Source organism: Gouania willdenowi, chromosome 18, assembly GCF_900634775.1.
Source record: "Gouania willdenowi chromosome 18, fGouWil2.1, whole genome shotgun sequence".
In the NCBI taxonomy this organism is placed as follows: domain Eukaryota; kingdom Metazoa; phylum Chordata; class Actinopteri; order Blenniiformes; family Gobiesocidae; genus Gouania; species Gouania willdenowi.
In genome coordinates this window covers 4,663,930-4,676,923 of record NC_041061.1, presented here as the reverse complement: position 1 = coordinate 4,676,923, position 12,994 = coordinate 4,663,930, and the positions used below count along the sequence as shown (strand labels likewise).

The 12,994-nt window shown below is 38.9% G+C and overlaps 1 protein-coding gene across 1 annotated transcript; it reads left to right on the top strand.

Moving 5' to 3' along the window:
* Window positions 1-3,312: 3,312 nt before the first annotated feature.
* vbp1 (von Hippel-Lindau binding protein 1) lies at window positions 3,313-10,651 on the top strand. Its single transcript, XM_028474774.1, has 6 exons — window positions 3,313-3,469; window positions 5,379-5,503; window positions 7,528-7,594; window positions 7,663-7,761; window positions 7,840-7,978; window positions 10,381-10,651. Exons 1-6 carry the CDS (start codon window positions 3,350-3,352, stop codon window positions 10,455-10,457), a joined length of 627 nt encoding a protein of 208 aa, XP_028330575.1. The 5' UTR covers window positions 3,313-3,349; the 3' UTR covers window positions 10,458-10,651.
* Window positions 10,652-12,994: the final 2,343 nt, after the last annotated feature.

The window sequence follows — 12,994 nt, the reverse complement described above, 5'->3', positions numbered from 1 at the left end:
GCTCTTGGAAGTAGATTTTTTTCTCCCCTATCAACTTGTCAAGTCATGATTGTAAAACCTTTAAAGTGATATGCTAGCAATTTTAAGCTAGTTGGGTGATTTTAAAAAAAAAAGATTATTGAATCAAACGCAATTGGGGGAAAAAAAAAATTCTGAAACGTTGATCCGAAAAGTTGTTTCGGAGTGATATGCTAGTAACTTTATCTGGTTAGGCTAACCGCGGTTATGGCTAAAAGCACCTTCATTTCTCTTTTTTTTAAAAACTTATACTGTATGTGTTTTTGAAATTAGTTTACTGAATCATATAGATATCATAAGCTAAAAATATCCCAAACGCTCATCAGAAAAGTTGTAAAAGACATTTTTTAATGATATGCTCGCAACTTTAGCTGGTTAGTTAAGGCTAAAGCCACTTCTTTTTTTTTATTTACATGTCTTTTTAAAAATAGTTTATTGAATCACATAGATAATTAAAAACAAAAAAAATCTTATATGTTTTTCATAAAAGTTGTAAAAGGGATTTTTTTTCCTCAGCGATACGATAGCAACTTTAGCTAGTTAGCTCACCTTAGCTATGGCTAACACCACCTTTTTTTTTTACTTGCATGTCTTTTTTCATTAGTTTATTAAATCATTTAAAACAAAAATACGGATACATTTGTACAAATAAAACTATTTAACATTTCTTAGTGCAGCAGTGTTGTTTATGGTTAGCATTGTTTAATGTAGGGTTAGTAGCAGGTTTTAAGGCCTTCAGCACAGGGGAAATGATGTCATTGCCTAATTTGATTAATTGACCATTTACATGTAACTGTAATGGACGCTGCAGGAGAAGAATAACTTTATGGGAGAGATGAAAAGTTAGTAAAAAAACACCTTAAACATGTTGAGAACTACAAATGAACTTTCTTCTGTTGATTCTTGTTTTTTATTTTTTTTATTTTGCCATCGAAAGAGGCCATAACGTCTCAAAATAACTTCACTAATCAATCAATCTTTATTTGTATAGTGGAAATTCATAACACGTGTTATTGCAAGACACTTCACAGAAAGCAGTAAAAGACCTTATACTGTTTGTTATTTAATTACTACATGACTTTGATGCTTTAGACCAGAGGTAGGCAATATTTTTATCACAGCAGGGCCATAAAAATGTGTTTGTTTGCTCGGAGGGTCACATGATCAACATTAATGTCAGCATTAGAATAATGACCAATCTGAGAATTAATACAGGAGGAAAGAACAAAACGTTTTTATAGCAATTTTGTGTGTTTTTTTTGTCATTCTGTGTATGTTTGTTGTTATCTTACTTCTGTAGTCATTTAATGTATTTTTTTCTGTAAATATATGTTTTTTGCCCTCACATTGTGTATTTGTGCTGCCATTTAACGTTTTTTGGAGTAATTTTTTTGTATTTCTGTTGTCGTTTTGCTTGTTTGTTAGTACTGTGGGTTTGCAGAGTAATTTTTTGTGTTTTTTTTTGTCTTTTTGTGTACTTTTGTTCCCATTTTCTGTAATGTTTTATATTTTATAATATTAATGTTAATTTTGTAGTATTTTTGTGTGTTTTTGGAGTATTTTCTGTATTCTTCTCTTGTCTTTCACTGTATTTTCCTGCAATGTTGTATTTTTTTTTTTTTAAAAAAAAATGTATTCTCACTCTTGTTTTGTGTATTTTCCGTCATTTTGTACATTTACTTTGAGGGCCGCATAAAATTAACCTGAGTGCTGCATGTGGCTTGCAGACCACCAGTTGCCTATGTCTGCTTTAGACCCACATTAAATACATTCATTTTGTCCTGTATTGATAAATATTAGAATATCAAATTTAATAAAGAGGGGCTTGTTTTTTTGTTTAGTTTCCATAATTTTGATTTAGTTTCTTACCTTATGCTCCACAAACACGTCTCTTCTGGGCGGAGTTACACACAAACACACGCACACACACACGCATTTGTGTTTACAATAAATTTGATATTTTTGCCTAGAACAAATTCGCGTTTCATAGATAAGGCAGTTGTGAGCTCTCTTCTCTCCACCAACCTCTATTTGAGAATCTAAAGTGGAGTGACTGTATTGAACAGAAGCATTACGCTTCTTTTAGTGTAAAGCCTGCCGGAAACTATTAGCAGAAGAAGAAGAAAATCAGGAGCCGACTCCCTTTGTTCACATCAAAGAGCTGGCTCTCAAAGCCGTTTCCCGAGCGACCGACACATCATTATTATCTGAGTAATTTATCGGCGTGAGATATACATGGTGTAGCGTGTGAACAGATTGAAATGCGTGTTTCTCACGCCCAATGCTTGAGAGCTTTGTGACTAGTATGTGCTAGCAACTTTAGCTCGTTAGCTAACTTCGGCTATGGCTAACACCACCTCTCTTTACTTGTCGGTCTTTATTTTTTTTTTATAGTTTATTGAATTAAACAGTTATTAAAAAAAAATAAAGCAGGTTTTATTTTAAAACAAACAAAGCAAAAAAAAAAAAAAGAGTTCCAAATCATTAATCAGAAAAGTTTAGCTAGATTGCTAACAGTGGCTAAGGCTAACACCACAGTCTTTCACTTACATTTGGTTAATTTTTTTCAAGTTTATTGAATCAATTAGAAAATATTCAAATATTAAACAATTGTCAATTTTTTTAATTTATTTTTTAATCTATAACCTGTGAGACCCCTCTCACTCTGAGTTTCGGTATAAGTGGCTGGGTACAGAAAATAAGTGGACAAAAATCTGTTAGAATATGTAATCAGGTACAAATTACATCTTTATTTTTACATTTGAAAAGATCAGCCACACTATTTACATATATCTTACAATTTAGACCTGAATTTCAATTTACTTACTTTTATAGTGCATGTTTTAAAGGGTTAAATTATTATTCGGATTTATCTGTCTTAATATTATTTATTCAAAAGTATGTACTTTCAGATTATCATTCTGATGGGGAATTATTATTTTTGATAATATTTAATTTGAACATGAACTCATTGTTATGAAAGCCCATTCCCGCCAGTTAAAAAAAAAAAAAAGACTAGGAAAAGTAAAAGAATAATACAAGTCATAATTATGAGATACTAAGTCATTATTATGATATTATGTGCCATTTATCACATTATTATGACTTAGTATATATCAAAATTATGACATATCTTTTTTATTATTATTATTTTACTTTTCCTATATTTTAATTTATTTTTTTACTGGCGGAAAAGGGCTTCTATATATTGTTATTTCGTCTGAAAAGGTTTGAAAATAAAACGTTTTTTTTTTTTTTTATCAGGCAGCTGCAGTGTCTTCCTTTCACCGCTAGAGGCGTCAGAGCGCAGCCCCAAAGACGCCATCTGCGCATGTACGAACGCCAGGAAGAAGGTGTGGCCTTTTCCAAGATGACGGCGACCATAGATAACAGTGATGCGGTTCAAGCGCCCAAGAAGAAGCACCTGGGGATCCCAGAGGCCGTGTTTGTGGTTCGTATTCAGGCTTATCGAACACCAAGTCCTCCTCACTCTGCTATCCTTCTGTCTGTGCACAATCACGGTGTTTGGAGACGATCAAAGCGGCCCACGGTGCTAGCATGCTAATGCTAATGCAGGAAAACCCGGCGTGTGTGTGTGAGCTGCTGGCGTCCATCTATGGATATGTGCGTGAAAAATATACAGTCCGCGGTCTAAAGCAGGACGCCTGTTGGTCAATTCTCGGCCCCTCCAGTGATAATTGTAAAAATTATTAACACTAAACATGTGCCACATGACTTCAGGTCAAACTAAGCTTGAATTTTATTGATTTATTCATTATAGCATGTAAATGGAAATTTAAAAACAGTTTAATATGAAATAAATTAACATAATAACCACAAAACATTATCTCGCATCTCAGTTAACATGAACGAAAAGGAGTAGAAAGAGGTATTAGAATATATAAAACATTTAATTATTTAAAAGTAAAACAACTTGAAACTTGTGTGCAATATTTTTTCAGAAACTGCAAGTTTATTTTTTTTGGCTTTTATTATCACACAAATCGCCAGTTTATGAGCAAAAAGCTGAGAAAAAAGTATTTTTCTGAAAAAAACTATCAATGACTTTGAAGCAATTTTCCCTCTATTAAACTACAAAAACAACACTGAGACCGGACTTTTGATGGCAAAATTATTATTACGAAGTGTCTATAGTTCCGGACTCAGACCTCAGACAAATCTGACTATTGTTCCGGAGCTTCCTGTGCACATGTGCAGTTCCATCACTGCCGGACCTTTTCTACATAATCGTAATGTGCCTGTGTTAACATTGTGTTAGGATGGCCGAGTGGTCTAAGGCATTGGACTAAAGGATGTTTCCTTTCGCTGATGTGGGTTTGAATCCCACTTTTGACATACATATATGTTTTTCGTTTTAACATATTTAACACGGAAAATTCCACTTTTAAAAATACATACACGAAAAAAAGAAACATTTTAAGGTATTTCTTGGGTTAGGTATTTTTGTCTTCATTTTAACATATTTAACACAGCAAATTCCACTTTTAAAAATACATACATGAAAAAAAAGAAACATTTTAGGGTATTTCTTTAGGGTCAGGGCTAAAATAAAACTGACAAAACGAAAGCTAGAAGGACACGGGTCCGGCAGTGACGGAACTACTGGCTTTCGCCTTACAGGAAGTGTCGGAACAATAGTCAGGATTGTCTGAGGTCTGGGGCCGGACCAATAGCAACAGCCTTATTATTATTTTGTTATCTGGGTCAGCGTTGAATGGTTTTCTTACTGTATTTTGGTCGTCCCCCAAGTCTCTCCCCCGTCATTCTCCACGCACTCAACTTCCTCCTCATCCCGGACATGTCGAGTCTCACCGCTTACCCCATTTTTTGATCGTTTTTTCTCACCATCGCAACACTCTCAATAGTCCACTTAGTTCCACTCATGCTCTGGTCGAGTGTGAGCTGCTATGAGCTGGTGGGAACTTCAGCATCAACTCTCGTAGCGCCATTTTCTGTCTCGTAAACTCCTTTCCTCTCCCTCTGAGCTCAGCCTATCACTGGTGATCTCTCATCCAAAGGTGCGCTGCTGCCACCTACATGTCACCAGTTGGTCACTACACCATGGTACAAGCTCGATATTCACGGCAGAGCTTCGTCATACTGTCTCCTAGCAACCTCAGCCAAAAAACACAATTGACATCTCTAGACGTCATTGGCAATCAACGTTACTAAACCAAATGACGTCTTTAGATAGCAGTCGATGAGTTAAAGATGAATGCACAATAACCAAAAATAGATTTTTTGTTCCTGACAGCTTCCTCACTTCCTTCTTAATGTATGCTTTAAAGTTTATATTCCACTTGTATTTGACACTGTGGCTCTCTGGTTTGTTCTGTCAGGAGGACGTGGACTCGTTCATGAAGCAGCCTGGTAACGAGACGGCAGACGCGGCACTGAGGAAGCTGGACGAGCAGTATCAGAAATACAAGTACATGGAGCTCAATCTGTCACAGAAGAAAATCAGGTAGGTAGAACTGTGGTACAGTTTTATTCACACCAGGGATGGGGTTCATTATAATTGTAATCTCATAATTGATAATTAATTACAATTGTACTTCAAAAAAAATCTGCTGTTTTAATCGTAATTGACTTCGTAATAGTAATTGTGATGGAAGTTCTACTAAAATGTCATTTACAAATTAATTAAACGCAAACCTGGGGAGCCATGTTACAGTTCTATGTCTTACACATATGTAGTTAGTAATTATGAAAATAGGTTTTATATCATTTTACCATTTCAAAAGTTATTTAAATATTCTGGTATGCTGACCCACCCACACCAAAAATAATAATAGCCAGGGTTCTCGCCGGTGCAGTTGAGCGCAGAGGCCCCCGAAGTTGTAATTTTGCTCCCCTGTGGAGCGATGGCGCCCCCTACGTTTAGTTTTCAGCGACGTAGGGGGATTTTCTGTAGTTTTTTCCTTTTTTCTGTACCGTTGTAATAATTGTTGCACATTTGGACACAAAAGGGACTTCCAGGTGTGTACGGGTTGTTTTAACTAGGGATGCCCCGATATGATACCGATAGTGCAGCCTTGCATATTGGCTGATACAGATATTGATCCGATATCAGCATGAATCATACATACTTTTGCTGCTTTTTTTTCTTCTTTTCTTCTTTTATAAAAAAAAAACTTACTTATTTAGTAGTGTGGAATGTTAGGAAAGTCTTGATCAAGTGATGTTACTCAGAACAGAGAACAATAGTCAGCAACAGTAGGTATGAGAAAAACTGACCTAATTGGTTACATACATTTTAACCTTCAACATAATATCTACAGTATTCTACAGCTGAATAAAATAAATGAGAAGTGAATTTGGTGAAGAAAAAAAAATCGGAAGTTTGAATTCGAAATCCGATATTTGTATTGGGACACCCCAGTTTTAACTCAAGGTTCAAGGTTCAAGGTTCTTTATTGTCAAATATGCACCATGTTAAACATACAGCACAGATGAAATTGCAATCCCCCCCCAACCCCCAGTGCAAACCTGCAGTGCATAAAAAGAGCACTTAAAACACAAAAACACACAACAAACACACAAAAAAACAACTAGCAATACTATACAACAAATAACTTAACTAAAGACATTCGGACAACAAATAACTCTGTTTTTAATCTGAATAACCCAGACACATACATCAGCCGCACCGTCTATTTATTACAGGCGATCTGCTCGGATGTTCCTGTTTTTACCTGAGGACCCCTGCAGCCACTTAGCAGCCCCCGATGCTGCCTGTGTGCACCGTCCAATATAAACAGCGTGGCTTCAACCAAACGAAGCTGCGCCTCATGTTTAGAACTCACAACGGATCATTCTACATGCACGCGGACAGTTGTGAACACCGTGAGGTTGAAACGTGTTCAGGCTTAAAGAGACATCGGCTTCATTCTGGTCAGACGGGTTCGGGCCATGTTCTCTCGGGCAGGGTCTTTTTTTCCGGCCCCATTTAAGCTCTACTGTGTGCATGCATCCTCCGCGTGTATGCATGCGAATCATCCGCCCGCATGCGTGTTCTAATATTACTGCTGGTCCCACATAATACCTCCTTTAAATTTGAAAAGCATGTCTTGGATTCAGTCTTTTGAATAAACCGTTATTTCTTGTCTCTACAGTGTCTGTGAGTGTTTATTAGTGGATAAACTATATATGAGTAACTCTAACTACATTCATCACCTTCACCCATTTAATAAATAACCTTTACATTTAAAGTAAGACTGGAACAAAGACAAAAAACAAACAAACTTGAGCTTTACTTCACTAAATTTGGAGTGGCTGTGAAAAATTCCTGGTGACAAGCCTAAGAATGTAATTGTAATTGACTTTCAGGTGGAAAACAATAGTTGTATTTTTATTTGGAAAAAATGTCAATCATAATTGAACATGGATAATTGAAGACTTCATTGTATTTGAAAAATGTAATTGACCCCAACCCTGGTTCACACTGTTTGTATTTGTAAATACTGATTTTCTTTTCTTTGTGTTTAGGCTCAACAGTCAGATCCCACAAATCACACAGACGTTAGAAATCCTCCTTCACATGCAGAAGAAAAAGGTCAGTCACCTGCTATTTATTCACCCACTAATCTGTTACTAATACATGGTTTTATTTCCATTGGCCAGGGAACAACAACTGCGATGGAGACGCACTTTCTATTGGCCGACAGCGTTTACTGTAAAGCGTTGGTTCCGCCCACTGAGAAGGTGTGCCTGTGGTTAGGGGTGAGTGTCCTCAGAGTCAGATCAGGTTTCCTGCTTTGTTCTTTTTGTGTTAAAGTCTCTGTTTCCTTCCGTCTGAAGGCCAACGTGATGCTAGAATACGACATCGATGAAGCTCAGGCCCTCCTGGAGAGAAACCTGTCGGCCGCGTCTCGCAGCCTAGAGACGCTGGAGGACGACCTGGACTTCCTGCGAGACCAGTTCACCACCACTGAAGTCAGTATCCTTCCACAAAGCCAGAGCTGCAGGCTTCCTTGCTGTTTATAACGCCTGCTCTCGCCTTAAATTTGAGTCACACCACTGTGTTTCACAGGAATTAATGTTTGCTAATAAGGAACTAATCAACTTATGGAAAGATTTCAACTTGTGTAGGGCTTCAACGGTTCCTCGATGTCATCAATTACAAGGAATTTTCTCTGTCTTAAAGCCTCGTTAAAAAAAGTTCCAACAGGCAACTGTTCCAACTTTGAGGTTTGATAATAGACAATGAAGCAGAGAAGAAGAGCTCTCTCAAGGTACCTTTACTCTCCTTTAAACAGTGGTGGCTGAAATTAATGAGTAAATCACGGACTGTTGAAGGACTCCTACCCAAAAGGACTTCTATTATCAGGGTATGTGCGTTTTCAACAGTCCGAGATTACTTGCTAACTTTAGCCACCAGAGCGTGTCAACGCAGTGTTTGAGGGAGCGTAATGGCACGTTCACACCAAACGCGTCGAAAGAGGCAGGTTTACATTCACAATACATGGTGGACGCGCTTCTAGGGAGCGTCGGAGGTCCTGCTGTGCGTCCCGCAAGTCTTGTGCGGTGCGTTTTGAGGCTTTTAGAGTGGCAGACGCTTTTGGCGTGCGTCCGGCGCTTCCAACGCGGCTGAAGCTGGAGTTGGGATTGTTCGACTTTTGGGGCATATTGCGGCGCATCAACCAATCAGGAGCGTTCCCCAACTGTGGCGTATTCAGAATAATGAACTGAAGAAGAAAAAAACACTAACCGGAGGCAGATGGACAGGCTCTTCTGCTGGAATAGAGCTCCTGTAGTTGGGGTCCTGGTAGGAGATGCGAGCGCCGATGCCAGTCAGCAGGTTGTCAAACTGGGCATGGGAGAGACGGAAGTAGCTCTGAAAGCGACTCTCGTTCGAGCGCAACTCTGGTGAATCCAGAAACGGTGCCGAGGAGCAAATAAATCCAAGCCACTCTCTGGATAATGTCGAGCTGATGAACGGGACTCAGAGGGGGCGTGTTCAGCAAGGAACTACAAACTTTATTCTCCATTCACTCACACTTCTTTATAGCCCTCTGACATCACAGCGCACACACTGAGTCACACCAAAATACATCCGACCTGAAACACTGCCTTCTCAACACAATGTTCCACCACTTCACAGTCACTGGGTGAATTATGAATATAACTTATCGCCATAATATCATCCATTGTATTAATACCACCGGCAACAGAGAAGCCCCTCCCCTTGACGCGCGTCCTGAGCATCTTCGACACTGGTGACAAACGTCTGTATTCAATAAGCACAAGCGTCCATCAACACGCGTGAGGCATGATTTTGACATCCGCAACGCGTTTGGTGTGAACGTACCATAAAGGTCCCTTAAGAGAGCTATTCTTCTCTGCTTCATTGTCTATTACAAAATCGCAGAGTTGGAACTGTCACCCCCCTCGTTCACAGATGTTTTCTGGGTCACAGCAGTTTTTATTCTCTTTCGGTAAACAAGAGGTTTACATCAACATCTTTAACTTTTCCTGATTATTTAGAGCAACCAAAAGCAGCACAAGTTGTCATTTTGACTGAAAAAGCAGCTAAATGATCTAAAAAGCTGCTAAATGATCCAAAAATCAGGCTGAATGTTTCACTCCAATAGAAAACAATGAGTTGTTTATAGACAGTGGGGCCGTGTGACATCATTAATCACGTGATTTCAAGATGGTGGAACACAGGCTCTAAAACTGTAAAGTAGTCTCATTTATAAAAGTTGATAAAAACTAATGTGGTGCAAAATAATGCGTTTTGTTAGGTATAGATCTAATAAGTACATTTCAAGAAGAATGGACCATTTATTTATTTGAATAAAACCACAATTAAGTAAAATATAGTGACGCTCAATGTGAGTTTTTTTGCTGATACCCGTTATTGTCCAAAACTAAGTATCTGATATTAAAAGATATATACATAGATTACCTCCCCCAACCTAAATTTAAGTCGCATTATATCTCTATGGATATAATATTTTTATGATTAATTATGTTACAGCCCAAACTACTAGTTTGGGCTGTAACAACTTAAAGTAAAACAGCACATGTTGGTTTTTCAATATCTGTGGAAAAATTACCGATGTCGACCGATATTGCATTTTATTGCAAATATTGGCCAATAATATTGCTCATCTTTAGTAAACTGTACTCATATGTTAATGTGTATTAAATGTTACACGGCAACAAAATTTTCTACAGTTTGAGCTGTCGTCAAACCAATGACTTCATGACACCCGCCCACCATTACCTGTTTCTTGTTCATGTCTTGGTGTTTTTGTTCCACTCCCTTGGCGTCAGATCCAGGAAGTGAAACCAGAGAAACTTTCATCTTGTGTTCCTTCACTCAAAGCCTCTCAGACATGGCCCGAGTCTACAACTGGGATGTTATGCGAAGAAGCAAAGAAAACACTCTGAAACTAGCGGAGAAGTCTTAATATCGACGAGACATCTTCCACGTCCACCCCCCTCGCCACCCCATCAATGAGACACAAAAATGAAGCCCCACCCCCTTGTGGTCTTGATTTCCAGCTGCCCACTCCTGGTCCAGAGCTCACACTTCTGTCCAGCCTTTTTTCTGTTACTTTTTAAAGTATTTTTTCAAGTAAAATGATCAAGAAAACTAAAGAAATGAGACAGTTTTGTATTCTTTTTGAATGGTTTGAGTACGTTTTTGTTGACGTGTCCTCCATTGTCGTCTTCTGCTTTTCTCCATACGTTGAACTGCTGGCTGTTCATTTTAATCCAATCCTCTGTCTACTGCTTTATCTTCCTTTTGTAGCTCCACTCTAAACATCTTCCTGTTTTCCTGTATTTATTTGTTCTGGCACTGTACTCATTTCTCAACGAACGAATCAAGTAAAAGAAGAACATTTGGGCAAAGAGACAAGACACTGGCTTGGTACTTTGTGTGTCTATTGATTTATCTGATATTAATGCTGTGCGATATAACGATATATATCGTAGTGCGATATAAAAACTAAAAGTGTGTGTGTGTGTGCGTGTGCGCGTGCGTGCGTGCACGTGTGCGCGTGCGTGCGTGTGAGAGAAATATTTCTGTGGTTCAGGGACAGAAAGAGCTGAGACTTTCAACATGGCTGCTGCTTGGTTCAAAGGTGTGCGACGTTGGATTTGCTTGGACTGCAATGATACCATTAATTAATTTCAAAAAATTGTCCAACGGGAGCAGACAATTTGATCAAATTTTAGATCTGATGACGTCTTAACTGTGGTTTGGGGGCTGGCTTTGATCACGTGGAACAGTTGGCCGGGTTAGAGGCAGCCTTTGGGAGCACCAGAGCCAATCACTCTGTGGGCAGTGTGGCAGCCTTTGACTTGATCTGACTTGTCTGTGACACAATACAACGCAGTGGTTGGGAAAAACAAATGATTATCACCTTAAATGCACTATTCCTGTAGTTAATAGAGATGAGGCGGAGAAGAAAGTGACTTAGCAGCTTAACACTCCGGTGAGTGTTTGAAGCAGCTGAATGATTATGCTGCTGCTGCGATAAACACAGACCCTAAAACACTGCAATGACATGCAGTCAGGGTAGACAGTGCCTACCCAAGGGTGAATTGATATTTGATTATTTTTTTAATTATAATATAATTCATATTCAGGAGGTGTGCGTGGATCGGGAGGTCTGGGCATCTGCTGAGACTGCTGCCTCCGCGACCCGGCCCCAGATAAAAGCGGAAGAAGATGGATGGATGTTTAATTAAACTATAATTAGAAATGATTTATTTTTCAATTTCCGATAGCCTACAGCACCTATAAGTTTGACTGTGCCAGCATTTTGTGCTTTTCATAGCCTAAATGACTAAACATCGCTATTTCCTGGTACGGCAGAGACGCTGCGCAGGTCTCACTCTGCTGTAACGCAGGAGGAGGCCACACCCTCTCCCAAAGGCACATTGCTGCTCTGCCTCTGGCCCCATAGCGTGTTTTTATGTGTTTGCGCATGCGCAGTCAGTTCCCCAATATGAAAACAATTGACGTAAAAGGCAGCTTTCTACACTGCCTTTGGACGTAACCATGCTAAGCTATATGTATGTTTACAATGCATTAGTGAATTGATATAGCGTGGCCGCTGCTACGTTCTCTAGCTAGTGGACGGGATTATAACACTACAGTCAGGATGACAGCGCTAGAGACGATAAAGAAACTTTCTTTTGAGGAAAAATGACAGCTTTTAAAAGATGGGAGACCAACACCTGAGCTAGCAGACCTTCAGCAAAGGTAAGGTCAGAAAATTGTTTGTACTTTCCAGAGCGAATGGTAGGATTGGGTTTGTGGATGCGCCTCACTGAGGCTGTTCCGAGTTGTTGTCGTTTTCTCCATGTTTCTGTGTTTCCAACACAAACAAAGGAAGCGCTGCCGTGCCATGAGATATATCTTGTTGGGAGAGTATGGAGGCTATATTAAATAATTGTTTCTTTAATTGTGTTTTGCGATGTTGATTTTGTTAGATTAACACTTGCCAGCTGAAACATGAAATTGTCAATGGTTTTCACATTGGGGGTCTCAATTTGTAACGTCCTGCCTACCCAACCCTCGTGCTCACGGCACGTCACTGAAGTGCTGAGCGCTTAAATAGCCATGTGTTTTACTGTAATGTGGAGTTTTTTGGCTGAAAATGATAACGGGGTGTGGATAGCAAAAGAAAATTGTTTTGGTGATCACTGATCACCCGCGCAAGATCTACAGACACGCCTTCTCATGAATATGCATAAGTAGGACCCAAAACGGCCCATTTTTAGAAATGCTCCGAAAGTCACTTTTCAGAGGGCAAAAACTCTGGAAAACAGGCAAGTTTGGGAAAATGATCCTCAAATACTATGTTGTTGGGGTTCTTAGAACCAATGGCGATGGTTGAAAAATAACATACCACTCCTTTTACATTGTGATGGCAATCATCCATATCTTGGTAAATTGTTGTGAATCTACTCTTTCCTGTATTGTAGGAAATAA

Coding starts and splice junctions, on each gene's coding strand:
- vbp1 (XM_028474774.1), top strand. CDS start 3,350: ATGTACGAACGCCAGGAAGAAGGTGTGGCCTTTTCCAAGATGACGGCG. Junction 5,504..7,527: donor CTGTCACAGAAGAAAATCAG/GTAGGTAGAACT, acceptor CTTTGTGTTTAG/GCTCAACAGTCAGATCCCAC. Junction 7,979..10,380: donor GTTCACCACCACTGAAGTCA/GTATCCTTCCAC, acceptor AAAGCCTCTCAG/ACATGGCCCGAGTCTACAAC.